At 40.6% G+C, this 21,624-nt stretch overlaps 2 protein-coding genes across 6 annotated transcripts in view; both read right to left on the reverse strand.

Annotated features, from left to right (window-relative positions):
* The window catches only part of LOC127374226 (protocadherin alpha-C2-like), a 141,729-nt gene that overhangs the window by 99,104 nt on the left and 21,001 nt on the right, over positions 1-21,624 (reverse strand). Inside the window, exon 1 of one of the 5 annotated variants that reach the window (XM_051419311.1) lies at positions 9,580-12,096. The exons of 2 other annotated variants lie outside the window; for them this stretch is intronic. In XM_051419311.1, coding sequence (XP_051275271.1) covers positions 9,580-11,958 — 2,379 coding nt within the window. In that variant the 5' untranslated portion in view covers positions 11,959-12,096. Of the gene's footprint in view, positions 1-2,880; positions 5,412-6,331; positions 8,856-9,579; positions 12,097-21,624 lie in introns of those variants that run through there. 2 more of the 5 variants (XM_051419308.1, XM_051419310.1) reach the window with 2 other exon arrangements.
* Positions 13,655-21,624, reverse strand: part of LOC127374248 (protocadherin beta-15-like) — a 75,661-nt gene continuing 67,691 nt past the window's right edge. Inside the window, exon 2 of the mRNA XM_051419398.1 lies at positions 13,655-14,091. Coding sequence (XP_051275358.1) covers positions 14,017-14,091 — 75 coding nt within the window. The 3' untranslated portion in view covers positions 13,655-14,016. The remainder of the gene's footprint in view (positions 14,092-21,624) is intronic.

Genomic DNA, 21,624 nt, shown 5'->3' on the forward strand with positions numbered 1-21,624 from the left:
TAAGAAAGCAGCGCATTGTATCCAGAGTCTGCGTCTACAGCCCTGATCTTTGCCACAAAGTATCCCGCTTCAGCAGAATAGGGGATGCTCTCACTGTTAACGGAGCCGTGCTCAGAATAGGGCGCGAGAATCGTTGGATTATTGTCATTTTCATCCAGAATCAAAACGTTCACAGTCACGTTGCTGCTGAGCGGAGGAACACCAGAGTCTGTGGCCTGAACTTTAAACTGAAACGTTTTTAACTCCTCATAGTTAAAAGACTGCAGACTGACTATATCTCCAGTCTCTGAGTTGATGTTTATCATTGTCGATAGTGGTAATGAGTTACTGTTGTTTTGTAAGAATGAATAGCTCACCTGACCATTTTGATCAATATCGGCATCAACTGCTGAAACAGTTTTTATTACTGCTCCAACTGGACTGTTCTCTTTCACATAGACATTGATGATGTTTTCTGTGAATAGAGGTTTGTTATCATTCACATCTGAGACGTGTACATTAATAATGCTCGTGCTGGAGAGAGGTGGGCTGCCCTCATCAGTAGCAGTGATGCTGATATCGTATTGAGAGGCGCTCTCTCTGTCGAGAGGACCGTCCACCACCAGCGAATAGTAATTCTTATAGTTTGAGTCTAATTTAAAAGGGACATTATTGGAGATTTTACAGTTCACCATCCCATTTTTACCTCCGTCTTTATCAAGTACTGAAACTAGAGCAATGGCGGTGCCAATGGACGCATCCTCTTTCACGTTGCTTAACAATGATGTAACTGAAATTTCAGGAGCATTGTCATTGACGTCTAAAACTTCAATCAATAATTTGGCATGTGAGGTGAGAGGAGAAGAAGCTCCATCAGTGGCTTGTACTCTAATCTCAAAAGCGTTATTCTCTTCATAATCTATGTTCTTTTTATTTGTTACAGTTCCAGTTTTTTCATCGATAGCAAACAGATCAGTTTGTTTTCCTCGGCCTACTTCACTGAATGAATAGAACACTTGTCCATTTTTACCTGCATCTAAATCGGTAGCATTTAATGTTATTATCGATGTTCCTATCTTAACGTTCTCATAGACACTGGCTTTATACAGAGTTTGACTGAATACAGGAGGATTATCATTACTGTCCACGACATTCACTATAATGACCATAGTGCCTGATTTAACAGGTGTTCCTCCATCAATCGCAGTCAGTATGAGTCGAATCACAGACTGTTTTTCTCTGTCTAAAGCTTTCTGAAGCAATAATTCGACAGTTACACTCTCTCCTTTATGTGTATCAAGAGAGAAATGTTCATTTTGGCCAAGCTTGTAGGTATTGACTGTGTTCTTACCGACGTCTGCATCGTGAGCTGGATGCAGTGGGAATTTCGTCCCTGCTGCTGTGTTCTCAGTAATATTAATTATCTGTGACGTTCTTAGAAATAACGGAGAATTATCATTTACATCTAAGATTATAACTTCAATCCGGTACAGTTTTAAAGGATTATTAATAACTGCTTCTACACTCAGTGAACATTTGGGCTCGTCGCCGCAGAGTTGCTCTCGATCTATTCTCTCATTAACGTACAGGGCACCAGTTTTCAGGTTTACCTCGACATATTTTCTCTTTGATCCAGCAACGATCTGAAACATGCGGGGCTCCAAATCCTGGACGTTGATGTTCAGATCTTTTGCGACATTTCCGACTACAGTCCCCAGATTCACCTCCTCTGAGACGGAGTAAGAGAGCTGCCCAGACACCGCTTCCCAGTAACAATCCAGTAGCACCGACAAGAGATATATCCACACAGAGCTCCTTCTCCCCGGAAAATGCATTATTCCACACGTCGACAAAAGGCATACATACAGAATCGGTCAATATCGTCACTCAAATCATGGGATTAAACAGAATCACGACGGTCATCCGTATTGACATATTTACACAACGGCAAGAAAATGGTCGTAGCACCGTTCTCGTTTACCCTCTAAGTCTCTTTGTTTCAATCGGTGAGAAACATCATTCTTGTTTGGATCTGGGAGGAGCCCCGAGCCACCAAAGAGGAAGTTCAAATGTGATGGTCTACAATGTCCTCATGTGGACGCTAGGAAGAACTACATCAACAGATTACAATATTTGCAAGACCTGACAATTCTTCATTTCCTTTCAACATTCAGCCAACTAATTCCATATCTCAAGGAAGAGTCATCATTACTCTGTATGTTATCATAACGATCCTTTAAATCTACACTCGTTGTATTTATTAACAATACTACCTATTTTTGAAACTGAGGCAACATTGGACCCATCAGCGGTATATATATCCACATTCCAGGAAAATGGTTTAATTTAGTAAGTACACAAACAAAATAACACTTCCCACACAAAAAATAAATTTAGGAAAGGAAACATAATCAAACTAAAGGCAAAAACTTTATCTAAAGTGTCAAGTTGCTGATTAAAACTCATTCTGTATCATAAAATGAATTATTGCAGAGGATATGAATCATTCTATAAATGAAATTTCTAGGAGACATGTTTTCAAATAATGCAATTTTCACAACGTTTATCTTGTTTTTTACTATCAACGCACACACTTCTCTTTCTTTTCTGTGTTTTAGAAACAACACATCTCCAGAAACTTGTGTTCAGCACCATGGATAGCGACTTAAACATAAAGAAAGCCAAATCTGCAGCAAATAATGACTGAAATCAGACATCCATCCACAATTCGTACAACAAATAGTTTTAAACATTTTTGTTTTGACTGAAACTTAACTTTAACATGAAAGTCTACATACCTATTTGACATGGCACAGGGTTCTTTGAAAACTACTACTGCCTTAAGTCCCACCCAGTTCTCGACAGAAGTGTAGCATAATTACATGGCATTGTGCCTCTTACCTTCTCTTTGTTGGGTAAAGTCTGAGTTCTGGTAAAAGTATCTCCTCCGTTAATACTGATCAGTTCACCATCTACAGGTGGAAACGGGGCGGGGAAAACTACTACGTCACTCTTCAACGTGTCTGAGCTGAAACACACGTCATACTGCTGAGTAGATTTAGAGTAAGACCAGCTCCCGTCAGGGTGGGTGGTAATCATTGGGGCGCTGTACCTGCTGAAACTGTCTGTCCTGTGGCATTTGACAGCTATTAAACTGATGAGGCTCAGCAGAAAGATCACTGACACCGACACAATGGCGATCAGCAGATACAGGTTTAAATCAGAGAAGCTCTCCTCCTTTATGGGCGCATGTCCGAACTGAGTCTGGATGTCAGCTGTGCTTTCAACCACCACCACATCAATAGACACAGTAGCTGACAGGGAGGGTTCTCCGTTATCAGAAACTAGAACCACCAAGGGGTGAGTTTTCAGGTCATTGTCACTCATTCTCCTCTTAGTCCGGATCTCTCCGGTGCTGGTTCCGATGCGGAAGAGGTTGTTTCCTTTGGGTTCAGACAGATGATAAGAAAGCAGCGCATTGTATCCAGAGTCTGCGTCTACAGCCCTGATCTTTGCCACAAAGTATCCCGCTTCAGCAGAATAGGGGATGCTCTCACTGTTAACGGAGCCGTGCTCAGAATAGGGCGCGAGAATCGTTGGATTATTGTCATTTTCATCCAGAATCAAAACGTTCACAGTCACGTTGCTGCTGAGCGGAGGAACACCAGAGTCTGTGGCCTGAACTTTAAACTGAAACGTTTTTAACTCCTCATAGTTAAAAGACTGCAGACTGACTATATCTCCAGTCACTGAGTTGATATTTACCATTGTCGATAGTGGTAACGAGTTACTGTGACTTTCTAAGAATGAATAGCTCACCTGACCATTGTGTTCAATATCGGCCTCAACTGCAGTCACAGTTTTAATAACTGCTCCAACTGGACTGTTCTCTTTCACATAAATATTAACCAGCGGCTCCGAGAAGCGAGGCGGGTTGTCATTGACATCAGAAACATGAACAGTCACTATGCTGGTGCTGGAGAGAGGTGGAGTCCCTTCATCAGTTGCCACAATAGTGACATTGTACTGCGCCCGAGTCTCTCTGTCAAGCGGACCATTAACTACTAACGAATAATAGTTTTTGTAATTTGTGTCCAATTTAAAGGGTGCATCATTTTCAATAACAGCTTTAACTAAACCGTTTTTCCCACCATCTTTGTCCAACACAGAAACAAGTGCAATAGCAGTACCTACTTCTGCATCCTCCTTTACTGTGTTCAATAGAGACGTCACAGTGATCTCAGGAGCGTTGTCGTTCAGGTCCACCACCTCCACCAGCACCTTACAATGGGCAGACATTGGAGGCTGGCCTTTGTCGCTGGCCTGTGCGTGAATCTCAAAGGCAGGATTTTCCTCATAGTCAATGTTGCCTTTGACTAAAATTGCACCTGTTTTAGAGTCAATTTCAAATAAATCTAAAACTCGATCCTGTCCTTTTTTTCTCAATGAATATTCTATTTCACAGTTTAAACCCTCGTCTGCGTCTGTCGCATTCAGAATCATCACAGTAGACCCTCTTGGCAAGTTTTCAACAATTTTAATTTTGTATAAAGATCTACTGAAAACAGGATGGTTGTCATTATTATCCAAAACATTGATAATAATTTGTGAGGTTCCCGATTTGGACGGGTTTCCTCCATCTACTGCAGTCAGTGTGAGTTTTATAACAGAGTCCTGTTCGCGGTCTAAAGATTTTTTCAGTACTAACTCGGCAGACACGCTATCTCCCCCTTTGTGAATTTCCAAAGAAAAATAATCATTATTACTAAGCTTATATGTATTTACACCGTTCCTGCCAACATCCAAATCCGATGCCTCTATCAGTCCAAATTTCACTCCTGGTAACGTATTTTCTGCAATATCAAGTGACTGCAACTGCTCAGAGAAAACTGGTGCATTATCATTTATATCTGTTACAGTTATTTCTAAACGGTAAAGCTTCAGTGGATTGTTGATCACGGCCTCTACATTGACAGTACACTTTGTAGCCTTCGCACAGAGCTCTTCCCGGTCTATTCTTTCATTGACATAAAGGACACCAGTTTTCAGATTCACATCGAAATATTTTCTATTTGAACCACTAACAACCTGAAACATACGAGACTCTAAATCCTGGACACTGAGACTTAAATCCTTGGCGATATTTCCAACAGAAGTCCCCGGGTTTACCTCCTCTGATACGGAATACGAGAGCTGTCCAGACACCGCTTCCCAGCAATAATTCAGCAGCACGGCCACAAGATATATCCGACAAAGGCTCGTTCTGCCTGAGGAATACATGATTATATCCAACCCGATAAAAGGCACAAATCCCAGTCCAAACACTCCCGTCAAACAGTCATATTAAAAGTCGAGTACGCGATTCCAGTTCCTCGCATTGTTATCAGTCAGGTGGAAACTGTTTTTCACCCTTTTCTCTCTCGCCCTGCGTCTCTTTGTAACAAAGCCCAGAGAAACATCATCATCATCCTGTTTCTGGGAGGAGTCTTATAGCTCATGAAATAGCGTCGAGATGTCATGGTCTACAGTGTCCCCATGTGGTGATGTACCTTAACTGCATTCAGCCTTTGACAACAATTAAAGGACTAACCAACTGTAGGAACAGAGCAATTTCATAATAACAAATACAGTTGTGTTCAACTATGTCAAACGATCATAATTAACGCGATTCGATTTGGATTAAGTTATCTCTCATTTTGATTTTCTCTCGTTTTCTATAATTTTCCCTTTTTATGAATACAATAGATATTCACCTGTTATTTGATACGCTGGCTAGAAAGCTACTCAAAGTAAAAACACGATGTGAATTAAAGGTAAAACATTAAAACACCCTAAAGTAACAGAAAAAGCTGAAACGGTTTATAGCAAATAAAAATAGCTTTATATCCCTTTCCACGAGGAAAAAGAGCAATAAAAATGAAGGAAGCCAAGTAAAATGGAGTAAGCCATTAAAATATCTTTCTTAAATGTGATGAAACAGGATTTACATCTTTAATCAGTGAATAAAAATTGCCATAAAATAAAACTATGACTAGAAAAACATTATTTTACTCGATAGCTTTTCCGCGTTGCACTCTTCGGACTCCACATTTCAGAACCACCGACGATGAAAAACACTTTCTGTATTGTGCCTGGGTTATGAACTTAGAAACTGTCTTTACTCTGGCTCATGTACTACTGCTTATTTCAAAGCCAAAACACACATTTATCATATATGTTGAAAGTTATTGCAAAGTAATTTAACTTCTTTATATATAAAAAACAAAGAAAAACCACACAATGCTTTTAGCCTCAGTTCTCCAGAGTACAACCATATGAACTGAGACATTTTGCTTTTGATTACTTTTCTTACCTTCTCTTTGTTGGGTAAAGTCTGTGTTCTGGTAAAAGTGTCTCCTCCATTAATACTGATCAGTTCACCATCTACAGGCGGAAACGGGGCGGGGAAAACTACTACGTCACTCTTCAACGTGTCTGAGCTGAAACACACGTCATACTGCTGAGTAGATTTAGAGTAAGACCAGCTCCCGTCAGGGTGGGTGGTGATCATTGGGGCGCTGTACCTGCTGAAACTGTCTGTCCTGTGGCATTTGACAGCTATTAAACTGATGAGGCTCAGCAGAAAGATCACTGACACCGACACAATGGCGATCAGCAGATACAGGTTTAAATCAGAGAAGCTCTCCTCCTTTATGGGCCCATGTCTGAACGGAGTCTGGATGTCAGCTGTGCTTTCAACCACCACCACATCAATAGACACAGTAGCTGACAGGGACGGTTCTCCGTTATCAGAAACCAGAACCACCAAGGGGTGAGTTTTCAGGTCATTGTCACTCATTCTCCTCTTAGTCCGGATCTCTCCGGTGCTGGTTCCGATGCGGAAGAGGTTGTTTCCTTTGGGCTCAGACAGGTGATAAGAAAGCAGCGCATTGTATCCAGAGTCTGCGTCTACAGCCCTGATCTTTGCCACAAAGTATCCCGCTTCAGCAGAATAGGGGATGCTCTCACTGTTAACGGAGCCGTGCTCAGAATAGGGCGCGAGAATCGTTGGATTATTGTCATTTTCATCCAGAATCAAAACGTTCACAGTCACGTTGCTGCTGAGCGGAGGAACACCAGAGTCTGTGGCCTGAACTTTAAACTGAAACGTTTTTAACTCCTCGTAGTTAAAAGACTGCAGGCTGACTATATCTCCAGTCTCTGAGTTGATGTTAATCATTGTCGATAGTGGTAACGAGTTACTGTGACTTTCTAAGAATGAATAGCTCACCTGACCATTGTGTTCAATATCGGCATCAACTGCAGTCACAGTTTTAATAACTGCTCCAACTGGACTGTTCTCTTTCACATAAATATTAACCAGCGGCTCCGAGAAGCGAGGCGGGTTGTCATTGACATCAGAAACATGAACAGTCACTATGCTGGTGCTGGAGAGAGGTGGAGTCCCTTCATCAGTTGCCACAATAGTGACATTGTACTGCGCCCGAGTCTCTCTGTCAAGCGGACCATTAACTACTAACGAATAATAATTTTTGTAATTTGTGTCTAATTTAAAGGGTGCATCATTTTCAATAACAGCTTTAACTAAACCGTTTTTCCCACCATCTTTGTCCAACACAGAAACAAGTGCAATAGCAGTACCTACTTCTGCATCCTCCTTTACTGTGTTCAATAGAGACGTCACAGTGATCTCAGGAGCGTTATCGTTCAGGTCCACCACCTCCACCAGCACCTTACAGTCTGCGGACATTGGAGGCTGGCCTTTGTCACTGGCCTGTGCGTGAATCTCAAAGGCAGGATTTTCCTCATAGTCGATGTTACCTCTAACTAAAATTGCACCGGTTTTAGAGTCAATTTCAAATACCTTTATAACATGATCCTGACCTTTACTTCTTAATGAATATTCTATTTCAGCATTTAATCCGTCATCTGCGTCTGTTGCATTCAGTACTATAACAGTTTTTCCTACTGCTAAGTTCTCAGTAATGCGTGCCTTGTATAAAGAAGTGTTGAAAACCGGAGCATTGTCGTTAATGTCTAAAACATTAATAATGATCTGAGACGTTCCTGATTTGGGTGGATTTCCGCCGTCTACTGCGGTCACTATAAGTTTAATAATATGTTGTTTTTCTCGGTCTAAAGCTTTCTGAAGCACAAGCTTTGCAGACACACTCTCTCCCCCTCTGTGAACCTCTAAAGAAAAATAATCATTCGGACTAAGCTTGTATGAACTAACACTATTCTTCCCAACATCCAGATCCGACGCCCCGATAAATCCAAATTTCCCTCCTGGCACAGTACTTTCAGCAATGTTAAGAGACTGCAAATTCTCAGAGAAATATGGCGCATTATCATTTATATCGACTATATTAATCTCCAAACGATACAGCTTCAGTGGATTGTTGATGACGGCCTCTACATCGACTGTACATTTTGTAGCTTTCGCACAAAGCTCCTCTCGGTCTATTCTTTCTCTGACATAAAGAACACCCGTTTTAAGATTCACGTCGAAATATTTTCTCTTTGATCCACTAACAATCTGAAACATACGAGACTCTAAATCCTGCACATTAAGATTTAGATCTTTAGCGAGATTCCCCACAGTAGTGCCTGGGTTTACCTCCTCTGATACAGAGTAAGAGAGCTGTCCATATACTGATTCCCAGCAGCAATCCAAAAGAAGAAGGACTATATAAATCCCCAAAGGGCTCCGTATCCTCCGTGTCGGCATAATTTTATCCAAAGTGAACAGAGCATATGGGTTCTAGTCTCCAAAATCCAGTCTACTAATTAGGCATGAAAGCGATTCCAGTGTCCTTGCTTTTAAGGGGTAAAACACACAGTGACGGCCACAAAATCCATTCTTGCTCTGCGTCTCTTTGTAACAAAGCACCGAGAAACATCATCATCCTCTGAATCTGGGAGGAGCCTGAAGCAACCAGGGCAGCATTAAAATGTGATGGTCTACAATGTCCCCGTGTGGTCATTTGAAATAACTGCATTCACCACTAAAAATGACACATAACCTCAGTTCTTATGAACTTTCAAGTCAACACACAGCTAATAAGAAGTTAGAAATCACAGGACATCAAAAACTGTCTAATTACCTTATTTAGTTATTTATAGATTTTAAAAAATGCAAATAAACAATACTGCCTTTATTTCTCTTTGCGTCTTTAAATCAAGGCTATTCAGTTATTCAGATCTCACCGGATTTTACCATCTTTAAATTTGATGAAATCTGGTTTACATCACACATCAAATAATTGTAAGAAAACTTCAGTGAATTTACACTATTTTGTGTAGACGAAGTGACTGAATAACTGAAATCAGATCGCAGACTGTGGCGCTAATTTCAGCACCATGGACAACGACATACTTAAGCAGTGCCCTCGGAATAATGAGAGGCTTACTTTTTGTTAACTTCAGTATTGTCTAAGTATTGTCATCAACAATGCACATTTAAACACATTTAAAAAATACAATGTGAAACGTTATCACAAAAGAAAACTTAATGTTATATAAGAAAAATTAACACAGATGGACATGAAATCAGCCGCAGCCCTAGAAAATAAAAAAACACAGAAATTAATTTCTTACCTTTTCTTTATTAGGTAAAGTCTGAGTTCTGGTAAAAGTGTCTCCCCCATTAATACTGATCAGTTCACCATCTACAGGTTGAAACGGGGCGGGGAAAACCACTACGTCACTCTTCAACGTGTCTGAGCTGAAACACACGTCATACTGCTGAGTAGATTTAGAGTAAGACCAGCTCCCGTCAGGGTGAGTGGTGATCATTGGGGCGCTGTACCTGCTGAAACTGTCTGTCCTGTGGCATTTGACAGCTATTAAACTGATGAGGCTCAGCAGAAAGATCACTGACACCGACACAATGGCGATCAGCAGATACAGGTTTAAATCAGAGAAGCTCTCCTCCTTTATGGGCGCATGTCCGAACTGAGTCTGGATGTCAGCTGTGCTTTCAACCACCACCACATCAATAGACACAGTAGCTGACAGGGAGGGTTCTCCGTTATCAGAAACCAGAACCACCAAGGGGTGAGTTTTCAGGTCATTGTCACTCATTCTCCTCTTAGTCCGGATCTCTCCGGTGCTGGTTCCGATGCGGAAGAGGTTGTTTCCTTTGGGCTCAGACAGGTGATAAGAAAGCAGCGCATTGTATCCAGAGTCTGCGTCTACAGCCCTGATCTTTGCCACAAAGTATCCCGCTTCAGCAGAATAGGGGATGTTCTCACTGTTAACGGAGCCATGCTCAGAATAGGGCGCGAGAATCGTTGGATTATTGTCATTTTCATCCAGTATCAAAACGTTCACAGTCACGTTGCTGCTGAGCGGAGGAACACCAGAGTCTGTGGCCTGAACTTTAAACTGAAACGTTTTTAACTCCTCATAGTTAAAAGACTGCAGGCTGACAATATCTCCAGTCTCTGAGTTGATGTTAATCATTGTAGATAACGGTAACGAGTTACTATTACTTTGCAAAAACGAGTAGCTCACCTTGCTGTTCTGGTCAACGTCAGCATCAGTTGCTGACACTGTTTTAATAATTGCTCCCACTGGACCGTTCTCATTCACATATACATTAATTATGGGCTCGGGGAACAGAGGTGCGTTATCATTGACATCAGAAACCTGTATAGAAAGTACACTCGTGCTGGAGAGTGACGGGGTTCCTCTATCAGTGGCGACTACAGTGACATTGTAGCTAGAGACGCTCTCTCTGTCCAGGGGTCCATCAACTAACAAAGAATAATAATTTTTGTAGTTTATTTCGAGTTTGAGTGGAACCTCATTTTTAATTTGAATTTTCACATCGCCGTTTTTCCCACCATCCTTATCGAGCACTGACACCAGAGCAATGACGGTGCCTACATCAGCGTCCTCTTTCACTGTGGTGTGTAGCGATGTCACAGTGATCTCAGGAGCATTGTCATTTATGTCCACTACTTCGACCAGCACCTTACAATGAGCGGACATCGGAGGCTGCCCTTTATCACTGGCCTCTACACGTATCTCAAAAGCTTTTTTGTCTTCAAAGTCTATATTGCCTTTCACCTTAATGACACCCGTTTGACTTTGAATTTCAAAGATATCAAGTACGCGATCTTGATCTTTGCTTCTCAGTGAATACACAATCTCACTGTTCAGGCCCTCATCTGCATCGGTGGCGTTCACGGCGATTACTGTTGTGCCCAGTGGCGTGTTTTCGGTAATTTTTGTCTTGTATAACGTTTCGCTGAATATCGGAATGTTATCATTATTGTCTAAAACATTAACAACAAGCTGTGAGGTGCCTGATTTCGGAGGACTCCCTCCATCTACAGCCGTCAGTGTCATGGTGATCACAGGCTGCTTTTCTCTGTCCAAAGCCTTCTGCAACACTAACTCAGCAGACACACTGTCACCTGCTTTGTGCACTGCCAAAGAGAAATGTTCATTTTGGCTTAATTTGTAAGTACTCACTCCATTTTTCCCCACATCTGCATCAGTTGCTTCAGATAATGCAAATTTCACTCCTGGTAAAGTGCTCTCTGCTATATACAAATGTTGCAATTTGGTAGTAAACAATGGGGCATTGTCATTTACATCTAAAATGTCAACATCAATACGATAAAGCTTCAAAGGGTTATTTATCACGGCTTCTACACTTACTGAGCATTTAAGTTCCTCCGCGCAAAGCTCCTCTCTGTCTATCCTCTCACTGACATACAGAACACCAGTCTTTAGATTTACCTCGAAGAATTTTCTCTTTGATCCAGTAACAATTTGAAACATACGGAGTTCCAATTCCTGTGAATTAAGGTTTAGGTCCTTAGCGATATTTCCAACAGGAGTCCCCGGGTTTACCTCCTCTGAGACGGAATAGGAGAGCTGCCCAGACACCGCTTCCCAGTAACAATCCAGTAGAAAAAGCCCTAGATATATCCCGAAATAGCTCCATCTGCAAGGCGAAGACATATTTCTGTCCAATATGAATGAACCATAAATATGCCTTCCAATCACGGTCAGATATTTTAGACAGTATGAGAGATATCAGCCGAGGTGAGCATTGAAAATGATTGGAAAATTCTCTGTTTGTTCCACCGTCGTCTCTTTATAACAAAGACTGAGGAAATGACCCAGTCGCCTGAAAACAGGAGGGGCCTAGTTGTATCAAAGAGCAGCGCTATCTCTGATGGATCAACAGCGGCGCCACGTGGACAAATAGGCAATTTGCAGACAGCAGTGAAAATGTAATGTTGCCTAACTAAAGTAAGAGAGCTGGAAATGCAGTTTCAGCACCATGGACAGCACACCATAGCGTGTCCTGAATGTGAAAGCTGTTCTGCCTTCCTGATGTGTAGTGACTGTGTCAGAAATATCCCTCATATGTTAAAACATGGTGCAACCCCTGAAACACACACACACACACACACACACACACACACACACACACACACACACACACAGAGACCTACCTCCTTAACTTCTCCACCCCACTCCTTTCTCATGTGTTTAATTTAGGCAGTAATTTGAATTATCGTGACTACGTCTGTGATGTTTTGGTGAAATGATGACATTGATCTTGCATGTCTACCAGAAATTGCAACACACAACCATTTATTTGGGTGTCCTGCACTGAAGACAATTATTGAATTGCACCAGGTAAATTATCAGCCAATTGTTGCCCTGCATCTTCCATGTATGTATTTTAAAATTACCACATAGAATAGAACATAAACTTTATGCAGAAACCTCCATGGCGCTCTCTTTTAAACAAAAAAAATCATCAAGCCTTTGTTTGAGTTTGAAATTGAAGAGTTCAATCTGTTTTGAGGTCCTAATTGACCATGCTGTGATAATAAAGAAATTGTAATTATTTAAAAGAGAGTTTTCTTGTTATTGTATCCTTATCCAAAGGGTTCAGAAAGTGGTCCTACCCAAACAATTTACCCAAACAAGCTATATATTTTGAAGGCTATAGAAGGCTGAACACACAAAATACATCGTATTGCTTCCACAGCACTCCCTTCTCCTTTTTTTTGTCAGCCTAAGGGCAATAAATAAAGTTAATTGGACCCTATCATTTTCCTGCACATGAACACAGAGGGGGTAACTGTGTGCTGTGGTGTGTTTTGGTGTATTTTTAGTGTTCCTCCACATTTCCACAGAGACGGTAGTCATGAGCTTATGAACATTCCCTCGTTTGTAATCCCAGGATTAAGCCCTGGATTCAGAAACTCTTGTCCTATTTCCATTCTGTAGGAAACATGATTTGATTTGAAAATATTAATAACCATCACACACTGAGCCACAGTCATCTGTTAACCCTAAAATGCAATAATAATAATAATAATAATAGCTCACAAAGGATGACCTGTGGGTTCAATTTCCCTAATGTATGACAAGAGAAAATAGTAAGTACTATGTACAAGGACACTGAGTAGAGTACACATGTACGTTATTTACGTACGTACAAGAGCACACACAAACACACCCCACACACACACACACACACACACACACACACCACCTGGCTCATCAGACCCAGACGGCCCATGATGAAATTCAATGATTCATAGTTTATTTGTAGGTCACTGTCTATACTGCGCAGACCTAACAGGACTTCAGTCTGGATTATCTTTGTCATAAAATCAACATGACACACATGGACCACCGATGCTACAGTTTATTCAGCACTGTGAAGAGAATTAATTTCTTTAAAAGCACAGATATTACTAGACATACTGCTTTGTGGCCTGCTGACATTGTGACCTTATTTTCTAGGCTAGCATTTAAGCATTTAAATGTGGAATAAACACCTGTAGTACTACCAGTCACACCATTCCAAGAAACAACAAACAAAGCTCCAGTACTGTCTACATTTACAATCACCAAGTAAACGTAGTACTGCGTCACCCACATACAGTATATAAATGATATCAGAGGCTGTAGTATTGAATCCATCCAGAGAGCAAAGTCCAGGCCTATTACCGAACATGCCCACTTGGCCATGTAGAGGAAACCCTGATTGTGTCATGGAGATGTAAAAGATGCGCAGCACACGTCACCCCCTCCTCCAGTGCCAGATATAGCTCCTCTGGGAAGCATCTGCAGAGAGGTCAATTAATCCATTAATAGAATTGTTTGCAGGAACAATAAATCACAATTTACAAGCACAGACAGATATATATGTGTGCTTCTTTGATTATTAACGTTTTAGTTGATTAAACTAACCAAGTCCTCATAAAAACAATATTTCATTTTTTTATTTATTAACTCTGTATTCATTGACGATAGTCACATTTCCTGAGGATATGGTAATTGAATATGCTGAATAATTAATAGTGAATAAATAATGGTTAAGAAAAATACATAGTATTTGCTCCCTGAACACAGAGAGCTGTGCATAATAAATCTAGTGGTTAAATAAATGTGTGCCTGTTAACCTGATTCTCTGTCTGAGGTTTACCTTTATTATGTGATAAAGTAAAAGGAGAAACAGGAGGGAAACACCAAGAGCAGTGTGATCAAAGGGGCAGAGGGAGCAGGGAGTGGTAGGTGAAGGGAGGGGGGTGGGCGGAAGCAGTCAGCAGCAGTGTTTTTTCACTGCATTATTAAAGGGCCACCACCACATATAGTCGCCAAATTAGCTTCTGTATCTCTCTCATACTAATGATCTCATGATAGTCCTTTATATAGCCATCGGTTGTGTTTGTGCCTGTGAATAAGTTTGTCTTATAAGGGTGTGTACTGTACTGTTCATCTGTGTGCGAGTAGATGGGGGAAGGGTGCTATCTGAACATGCTCCAAGGCGAGTCCCCCCCCCCTACATACACACACCCCTTCCTCTCTCCTTCTGCGCAGCTCTTTTGTCTCCATAGCAACGCCATCTCAGGCGCAGACATGATGCATGTGTGCATAAACGCACACACCCTCACTAATGTAGAAGCCTATGGGTTTATTTTCAAAAAGCATGGGATAATATAAAAAGTAATACACTGGATATTCTACTGACTTCTACATTCTGTGTTCACTTTCACACAGCCCTTTTCATTTCACTAAATTAATTAGATCATATCATTGTGACAGGCGCAACACACACACACAAACTCACCCAAGCAAAGTCAAACTCACACTCATGCATACCATACCAACTGTCTACAGTTGCAGTTGGGCTGCTCATGCATTGGTAATATAGCACTGCAGCAGCATATTCACAATGACAGTTCCACTTCAGCAGCAGCGCCTGCTTCTCTTTCCACCCCCACAACCCACAGAGAGCCTGACCTTTGCATTCAGCCTGCCCAACCCACTCTAGGCAAGGGCTCTGGGGACCACCCCCCACTCCTGCAGTCTGCATACTACATCCTGCTTCATGTGACGAGATGCTGATGTCATTGGGCTGTTTTTTGTGTGGAGCTCATCACAGCACAAGGGGGCAACCTACTCCTTGTGCATGTTTCTTTCTTTTCTCAGTACCTATCTTCAAGCACCATATCATGCATATTGTTCAGATCTGTTTCTTTTTTTCTTGTGCTTTTTCTTTGTGTGCTGAACCTAATTCATGGGGTCCAAATTCGGAGGGGATTCTCTGACAAAAAGCAGATATGTGGCTCACATAACACCTGATTTTAGAGACAGTGTGACTAGAACCACACCCAAATGCAGCAGTACACTAATGTCTTAGATTCTCTGATAAAGCAGAGGAGATTAATATAGATAAAGATGTAACAAGACATAATGTAATAGAAACAGAACATAGGGAAGTGTAATTGTAAAAGATGAACCCAAACGAAGTAAAAAGTGAAAGGAAATGGCAGAGGAAGATAAAGAAGTCTGAAAATAGAGGGGGTGAGAATTACCTCAGATAGATAGATGGATACATTTAGAGAGACAGAGAGAGAGTTAGTTGGGGGAAAGATGTATAATCACTCTTAGTATTTAATCCAACTACCACTTAATCATTTATTTCCAAATCTGTGCTCGCCGCCTCTGGTTTCTGGAGTAAGTAGGGCAGGGGCGGGTCCAGGCAAACATGAGCCGGAACAAGATGAAAACCAGGACACAGCAATATGGAGCATGCCCAAACACACACATGCACATACCCCTGAGATAAAACTTGAGGCACACCAACACAGTGTTCACTCATTTGGAAAGTAATGGCACAATGCCCAAAAATCACATAATTAGTTACTCTACTGTAAAACAACAGGCAGGAGAAACAGCATGCTGTTGTTGCCATGAGCTGTCATTCCCAAATTGGAGAAATAGGACAGTAGAATTTACTATTTTAACTTAGTACATGTAGTCACTCTATTATTCCTAATACATTTTCTATATAATGCTTTGTTTCTTTACAATTTTACTGACGCATTAATGTTTGATCCAATCTGTCAATGCAACCACAATAGTTCTTGTTTCAATTCAATATGAAGACATTTATAGATTGTGTCAGTTTACAGATGCCCTCTGTTAACTTATGAACGAAAATATTCCTATAATAGAGCTATGCTATCACAATATCAGTCATTATATAAAGTCAACAGAGACAGGATGTGATATTGAACCTGTAATAATCTACAGTAATTTGTAGGAAGCGTCTATACAGCATGCATTGCAGTCTCTCTGTATGGAGTTTGACTGCACGGAATAATCAGGGTTTGTGAGATTTGCATGTGTTCATGTGTTTAAGAGAGGTGTGAGAGCGAGAACTAGAAATGGTGAGAGAGAGAGAAACAGAAAGAGAGGCAACGTGTGTCTGTGCATGAATTTCATTCATATACTGTATAGTTCAAATATCTATATCATATCATAATATCTCATACAACAAACAGGTTGTGATAGCAGAGTCATGGTTTACTTTACAACAGCAGACCATTAATCAAAACTGTCAATAAAACAAGATGTACAGCAAGCATTGGTAACAGTAAAGGTAGCACGGATATCTGATTGGTTCGCTAGAATCAATGTGACTGTAACAGACACTCTGATTGGCTCAGCATTGCGCCTAGAGACACAGGCAGGGTCCGATAGATCTCTGCTTTCACAGGGAGCACCCATAATTGATTCACTATCTCCCCTCTTGTATCCATGGTGATGCAGATGCAGCCCTCCGTCAGAGCCCCTCCCTGCACCCCCCCTCCCCCGCACCCCTCTTTATGAGTACATATGCCGAGGACAGGGTATTTGTCTCTCCCTAAACACAACCGTACAAACTCAAAAATGTGGGTTACATTCAACTAAAATGCATATATTTTCCACATTGTGCGCATTCACCCATTTTATACAAACAGTTCATATAATAAAGGACACACACTCTCTGTACAGTCTCTAACTCTCAAATTCTCCTTCTCTCACAGACAGAAGCTGCGTGAACCAAACAATTTTCTTGGGATTAAGAAAAAATATAGCTTTATGTAAGTCATGGGTAACCTAGATTTGTCAATCAAACAGTTCACTGGACTGTGTTTGGCTTTAATCAGAATGTAAAATGGGACAGGACCCGCTATCCATGGATCAATACTGACACAGAAACTCAATAACAATACCAGTCAATAGACTACCACATACAGAGTGGGCACATGTTAAATAATTGAATGCATTGACACAGAGACACACATACAGCACAAAAGAAGTGGCAAGCCATTTCCAGTTTCTTGCCACAAGGGGGAGCTTTTTCACCCTTTTCTTTGTTCTCTATAGCAGCTTCCACATGCACAGACAAACACACACTGATGTCCAAAGCAAGCAATGCTATAAAACATTATATTAGATTAGCACGCTCACCCACTCCAAAAACTGTATCAGTGGTATAGATACACTAGCAGCCTGGTGTCTGCCACACATTTCCTCTGCCTGCGGAAATTAAAATGTCAACTCTCCCAGATGGGAGAGGAGATGGGGATGTCTCTTACAATACCTGCGCATTTCATTCAGCCTGATACATATCAAAACAAAGAGGGAAAGACAGAGAGATAATTCCATCAGCAACAACTGAAGACTATGCAGAATATACAGTATCCTTTATAAGCCACTTCCATATATTAAATACAAAACAACTGTAAAGCATATTTTCTCCACACTTTTCTGTCTCATTTATATTTTCCATACATCAGCAAATATACATATATATATATATATATATATTAATGTAGCATTGTGTAATGTCTATTTTTACTTTCTTATTAGTCATGCAGTACTGAATATGCAGCAGCCAGTGCTGCATGGGAAGTGCATTGCAGGTGCAGGCCTGCTGCGTTAGGGCTTGGCCCATTTCTTTAAATATGAAAAAAGGTCTGAATAATAGAGGAGAGTGCTGGCCTGCAGAGAATCTGATGGTGGAAACGGCTGAAATGGTTTTGTGAGGTTGCTCCACTTTCAACAGAAAATGAAGATAACTATTTTTAAAATAATGACTTGCCTACCAATCATTTAAGCCTGGGCTCAGGCTCGGGCTGTTGCTGCCGCTTTCCGAGAATAGCAAACACCATCTTCCACTCTCATCAGCATCAAAACAGCTGCATGGACATCAGCCCAGCATGTGTAGCAACACAAGCGTCTTATAAGGTGGGGAGGATGTTAAGGATATAAGTGCAACATGAGTGTGCATTTGGCCTGTATGAGTGTGATATGTTGGTTAAAGTGTGTGTGTGTGTGTGTGTGTGTGTGTGTGTGTGTGTGTGTGTGTGTGTGTGTGTGTTTGTAGTCGACAGAGAGGTAGAGAGAGTACGCACTCTAATTTATTAGGTACACTTGGCTAAAACTAATACACATGATGTAACAGCCCAGCAATACATGCATCCTGCCTTCATGATGGTTATGATGTTCAGTTTTGTTGAAACTATTTTAGTGTTATTCTTGTATTTTGTCCAGTCCATGTAGAGTTTAGAGGAAATAATAGAAACACCTCTCACTGTAATGCAATACAGTTCAACAGCCTCCATGAGACCATAATATGAAAATCAACAGCCCCTTTGGACTAACATTAAGTGGAGAATATTACCACTGACAATAAATCAGACAACAAATCCATCATGCAAACCAGTATAATTGAATTTCAGATACACAACAACAATAGAACACAAAGTAAAATATAAAAAGAAGCCTGAACATTAGCCTGGAATCTAAGGGTGAGTGGCATCCTAGCTTGCTGTCTGTGCTGTTACCCTTTCAAAGCTACTCTTCATGGCATCATGAAGATGATTCCACCTAATCGCATTAGAGCAGCAACATAGTAGAATTTTCACTTTACACACTTTACAGAGGCCATAATCCAGGACAACTGGGAATACTGACAGCAGTGGCAGGATGGAAAGAAGGAATTTCCTATTGAAAACACCTGAAGGAACAGTGGTAATGTTTTGTGATTTTAAATCATTTGGAATAACAAATAATTACATCCAACATTGAGATATAATATATTGGTTTCACAAAAGTAATATTTACTGCAGTCATACATTACATTGTACAAGAATCTGAGAACATTTCACTGAATGTATTTTTCTTTTTTTCTGATACTTCATACGTTATACTACTTCAGTTCTCAGTTAGAGGACAAAGCAAAGTGAGTTAGGATTAAGACGAACATTAGGGAGTAAACAAGGGCTTAGGGAACAATTATACTCCAGTCTTATCGCAAAGACCCCATTTACAGTAGTCTGTAAACAAGCAGACCAAACTCCTTGTTATTTTGGAATCGTGTTTTTAACGCCTTTGTTGTCTGCTCAATTTTGCTCCTCTACTCACATTAAGCAGACTCTCCCTTCATTATCTGTAATGTGATGCATAGATTATCTAGCCCAGTGTCTACTGTGGCTGATTTAAACTCTGGTGTTCATGAAACTTTTAGTTATCTATTTGATGCATCATGTGATACCTGATCTTGTTATCTGCTATAAACTCTGCTGATATGTAAACCATCAGACTAAACATAACAAAATTTGATGTGGATTACAAACAGCGACGCACTAAGACCTGTAGATGCTACATGAACTACATGAGATACGAGACAGACTCAGAAAGACGCACTAGGGCCACACAATTGACAGCAACTAAAAGCACATAATTTTGTCATGTTACCACAGTAAAGCTTAATGTCTGAAATAGGGCATTAAATTAAGCATTTGTTATATTTGCCATTTTACCCTGACAGTGCAAGTGTGGGAAATCAAACACTCTGAATGGCTAATCACAATCTTTGAATGTGTCTGCACTTATATGACCCAAGATAATGTTAAAATGCAGTAAAGGTCAGCATCTGAAAGTAGACAACCCCACATAAATCATCTCTGTGAAGCAGGCAGAGAATGACAAATTCCACTCCAAAAAATTCATCTACACCTACAAAATGTTATTTTTTTATTTCGCACAAAAAGCATAACCCATTGACCTTCAGGGACACCAGAGGCTTTAAATCAGATAGTAAAACATATATTTTTTGTAAAGATAGCTATAGAAGTGTGCTTGAGCCCCAAAATAATAAAAAACTGGTTATTTTTCAATGATATCACCATTATGTACTGCAATACCAAACTGTTTCTGTAATTCTCACTAGTAGTCGTGCAGCCCTCACATATACACACAAACTGAAGCCATAACATAAGGCCCAATGCTGTTCTCCAGGAACTAGCAGAGCTTCATCTTTTAATGAGACATGATAAGATAAGCACTACAGAAAAACATGTATCACACAGTACATAGGGCAATATTGCAACCCATAGTACTTCCATAGAGGAAATCCTCTTTTTAAAATAAGTATTTTTCAGCAGATAGAAGAAGAAGAAGAAGAAGACCATGTGGAGGGTTTTATACAGTACAACAAACAAAGCAGTTTGACTAAGGCGTACCTTAGCATTAAGCAACCCTTTCCTGAAAATTATTATATTCAATTATCTTCAATATGTAAAAAATGTGAAGTGTGTAAACATGCCAACACATTAGTAAGGCAAATAGAGGGGCAAAAGCACCAAATAAAAAGCCTATTTTGAGAACATTTCTGAATATAAAACCACTCCTCATCAGAGTGTCTGACAGTTCTCACACTGCATATGAAGTATCCATTCACAATTGTTGAAGCCAGGTCAGTTCAGTAAGAAACTCTGGGTTCATATACAGGACAAATGCACACAGAGGATAGGTTCAGATTATTTTGCCTGAGGCTCCAGGCCTGAGGCTGAGGCTGTGGTAGTTCCTCCCATCTCCCTGCTTTTGCTGCAGTCATAAGGCTGAGAGAAAGAGAAAGATGTGCTGACATATTTAGCTCTATAACTCCTGTTTCTACAGAAAGAAGAGGTACTGTAGACAGGAAAGGCTCTCTGTGTGGTCAAAAAGAGAGAAGAGAAAGAAAGGTGCATGGTGGAAAAAACACTAATGGACAAAGCCATGTATTCCATCAGCAATTAGCAACCAAACTAAGAATAACAGACTTAAATGAAAAAGAGAGAGGGTGAAAGAACAGGGGAGAGAGCCTCCAAACAGTGTCAGCCATTTTCTATCAGCTTGCAGTTACATGAAGAACCAGAAGGGGGCATAAGTGAAAGCACCAGCCACAGGAAATCAGGTTGCGTAGGAGGAGGAGGAGAGGGATGAAGAAAATGAGAGAAAGACATTCTTTGTATCTGAGATGTAATAATGAAGAGATAT

The sequence above is a fragment of the Dicentrarchus labrax genome, unplaced genomic scaffold (genome assembly GCF_905237075.1).
Source record: "Dicentrarchus labrax unplaced genomic scaffold, dlabrax2021, whole genome shotgun sequence".
Lineage (NCBI taxonomy): Eukaryota > Metazoa > Chordata > Actinopteri > Moronidae > Dicentrarchus > Dicentrarchus labrax.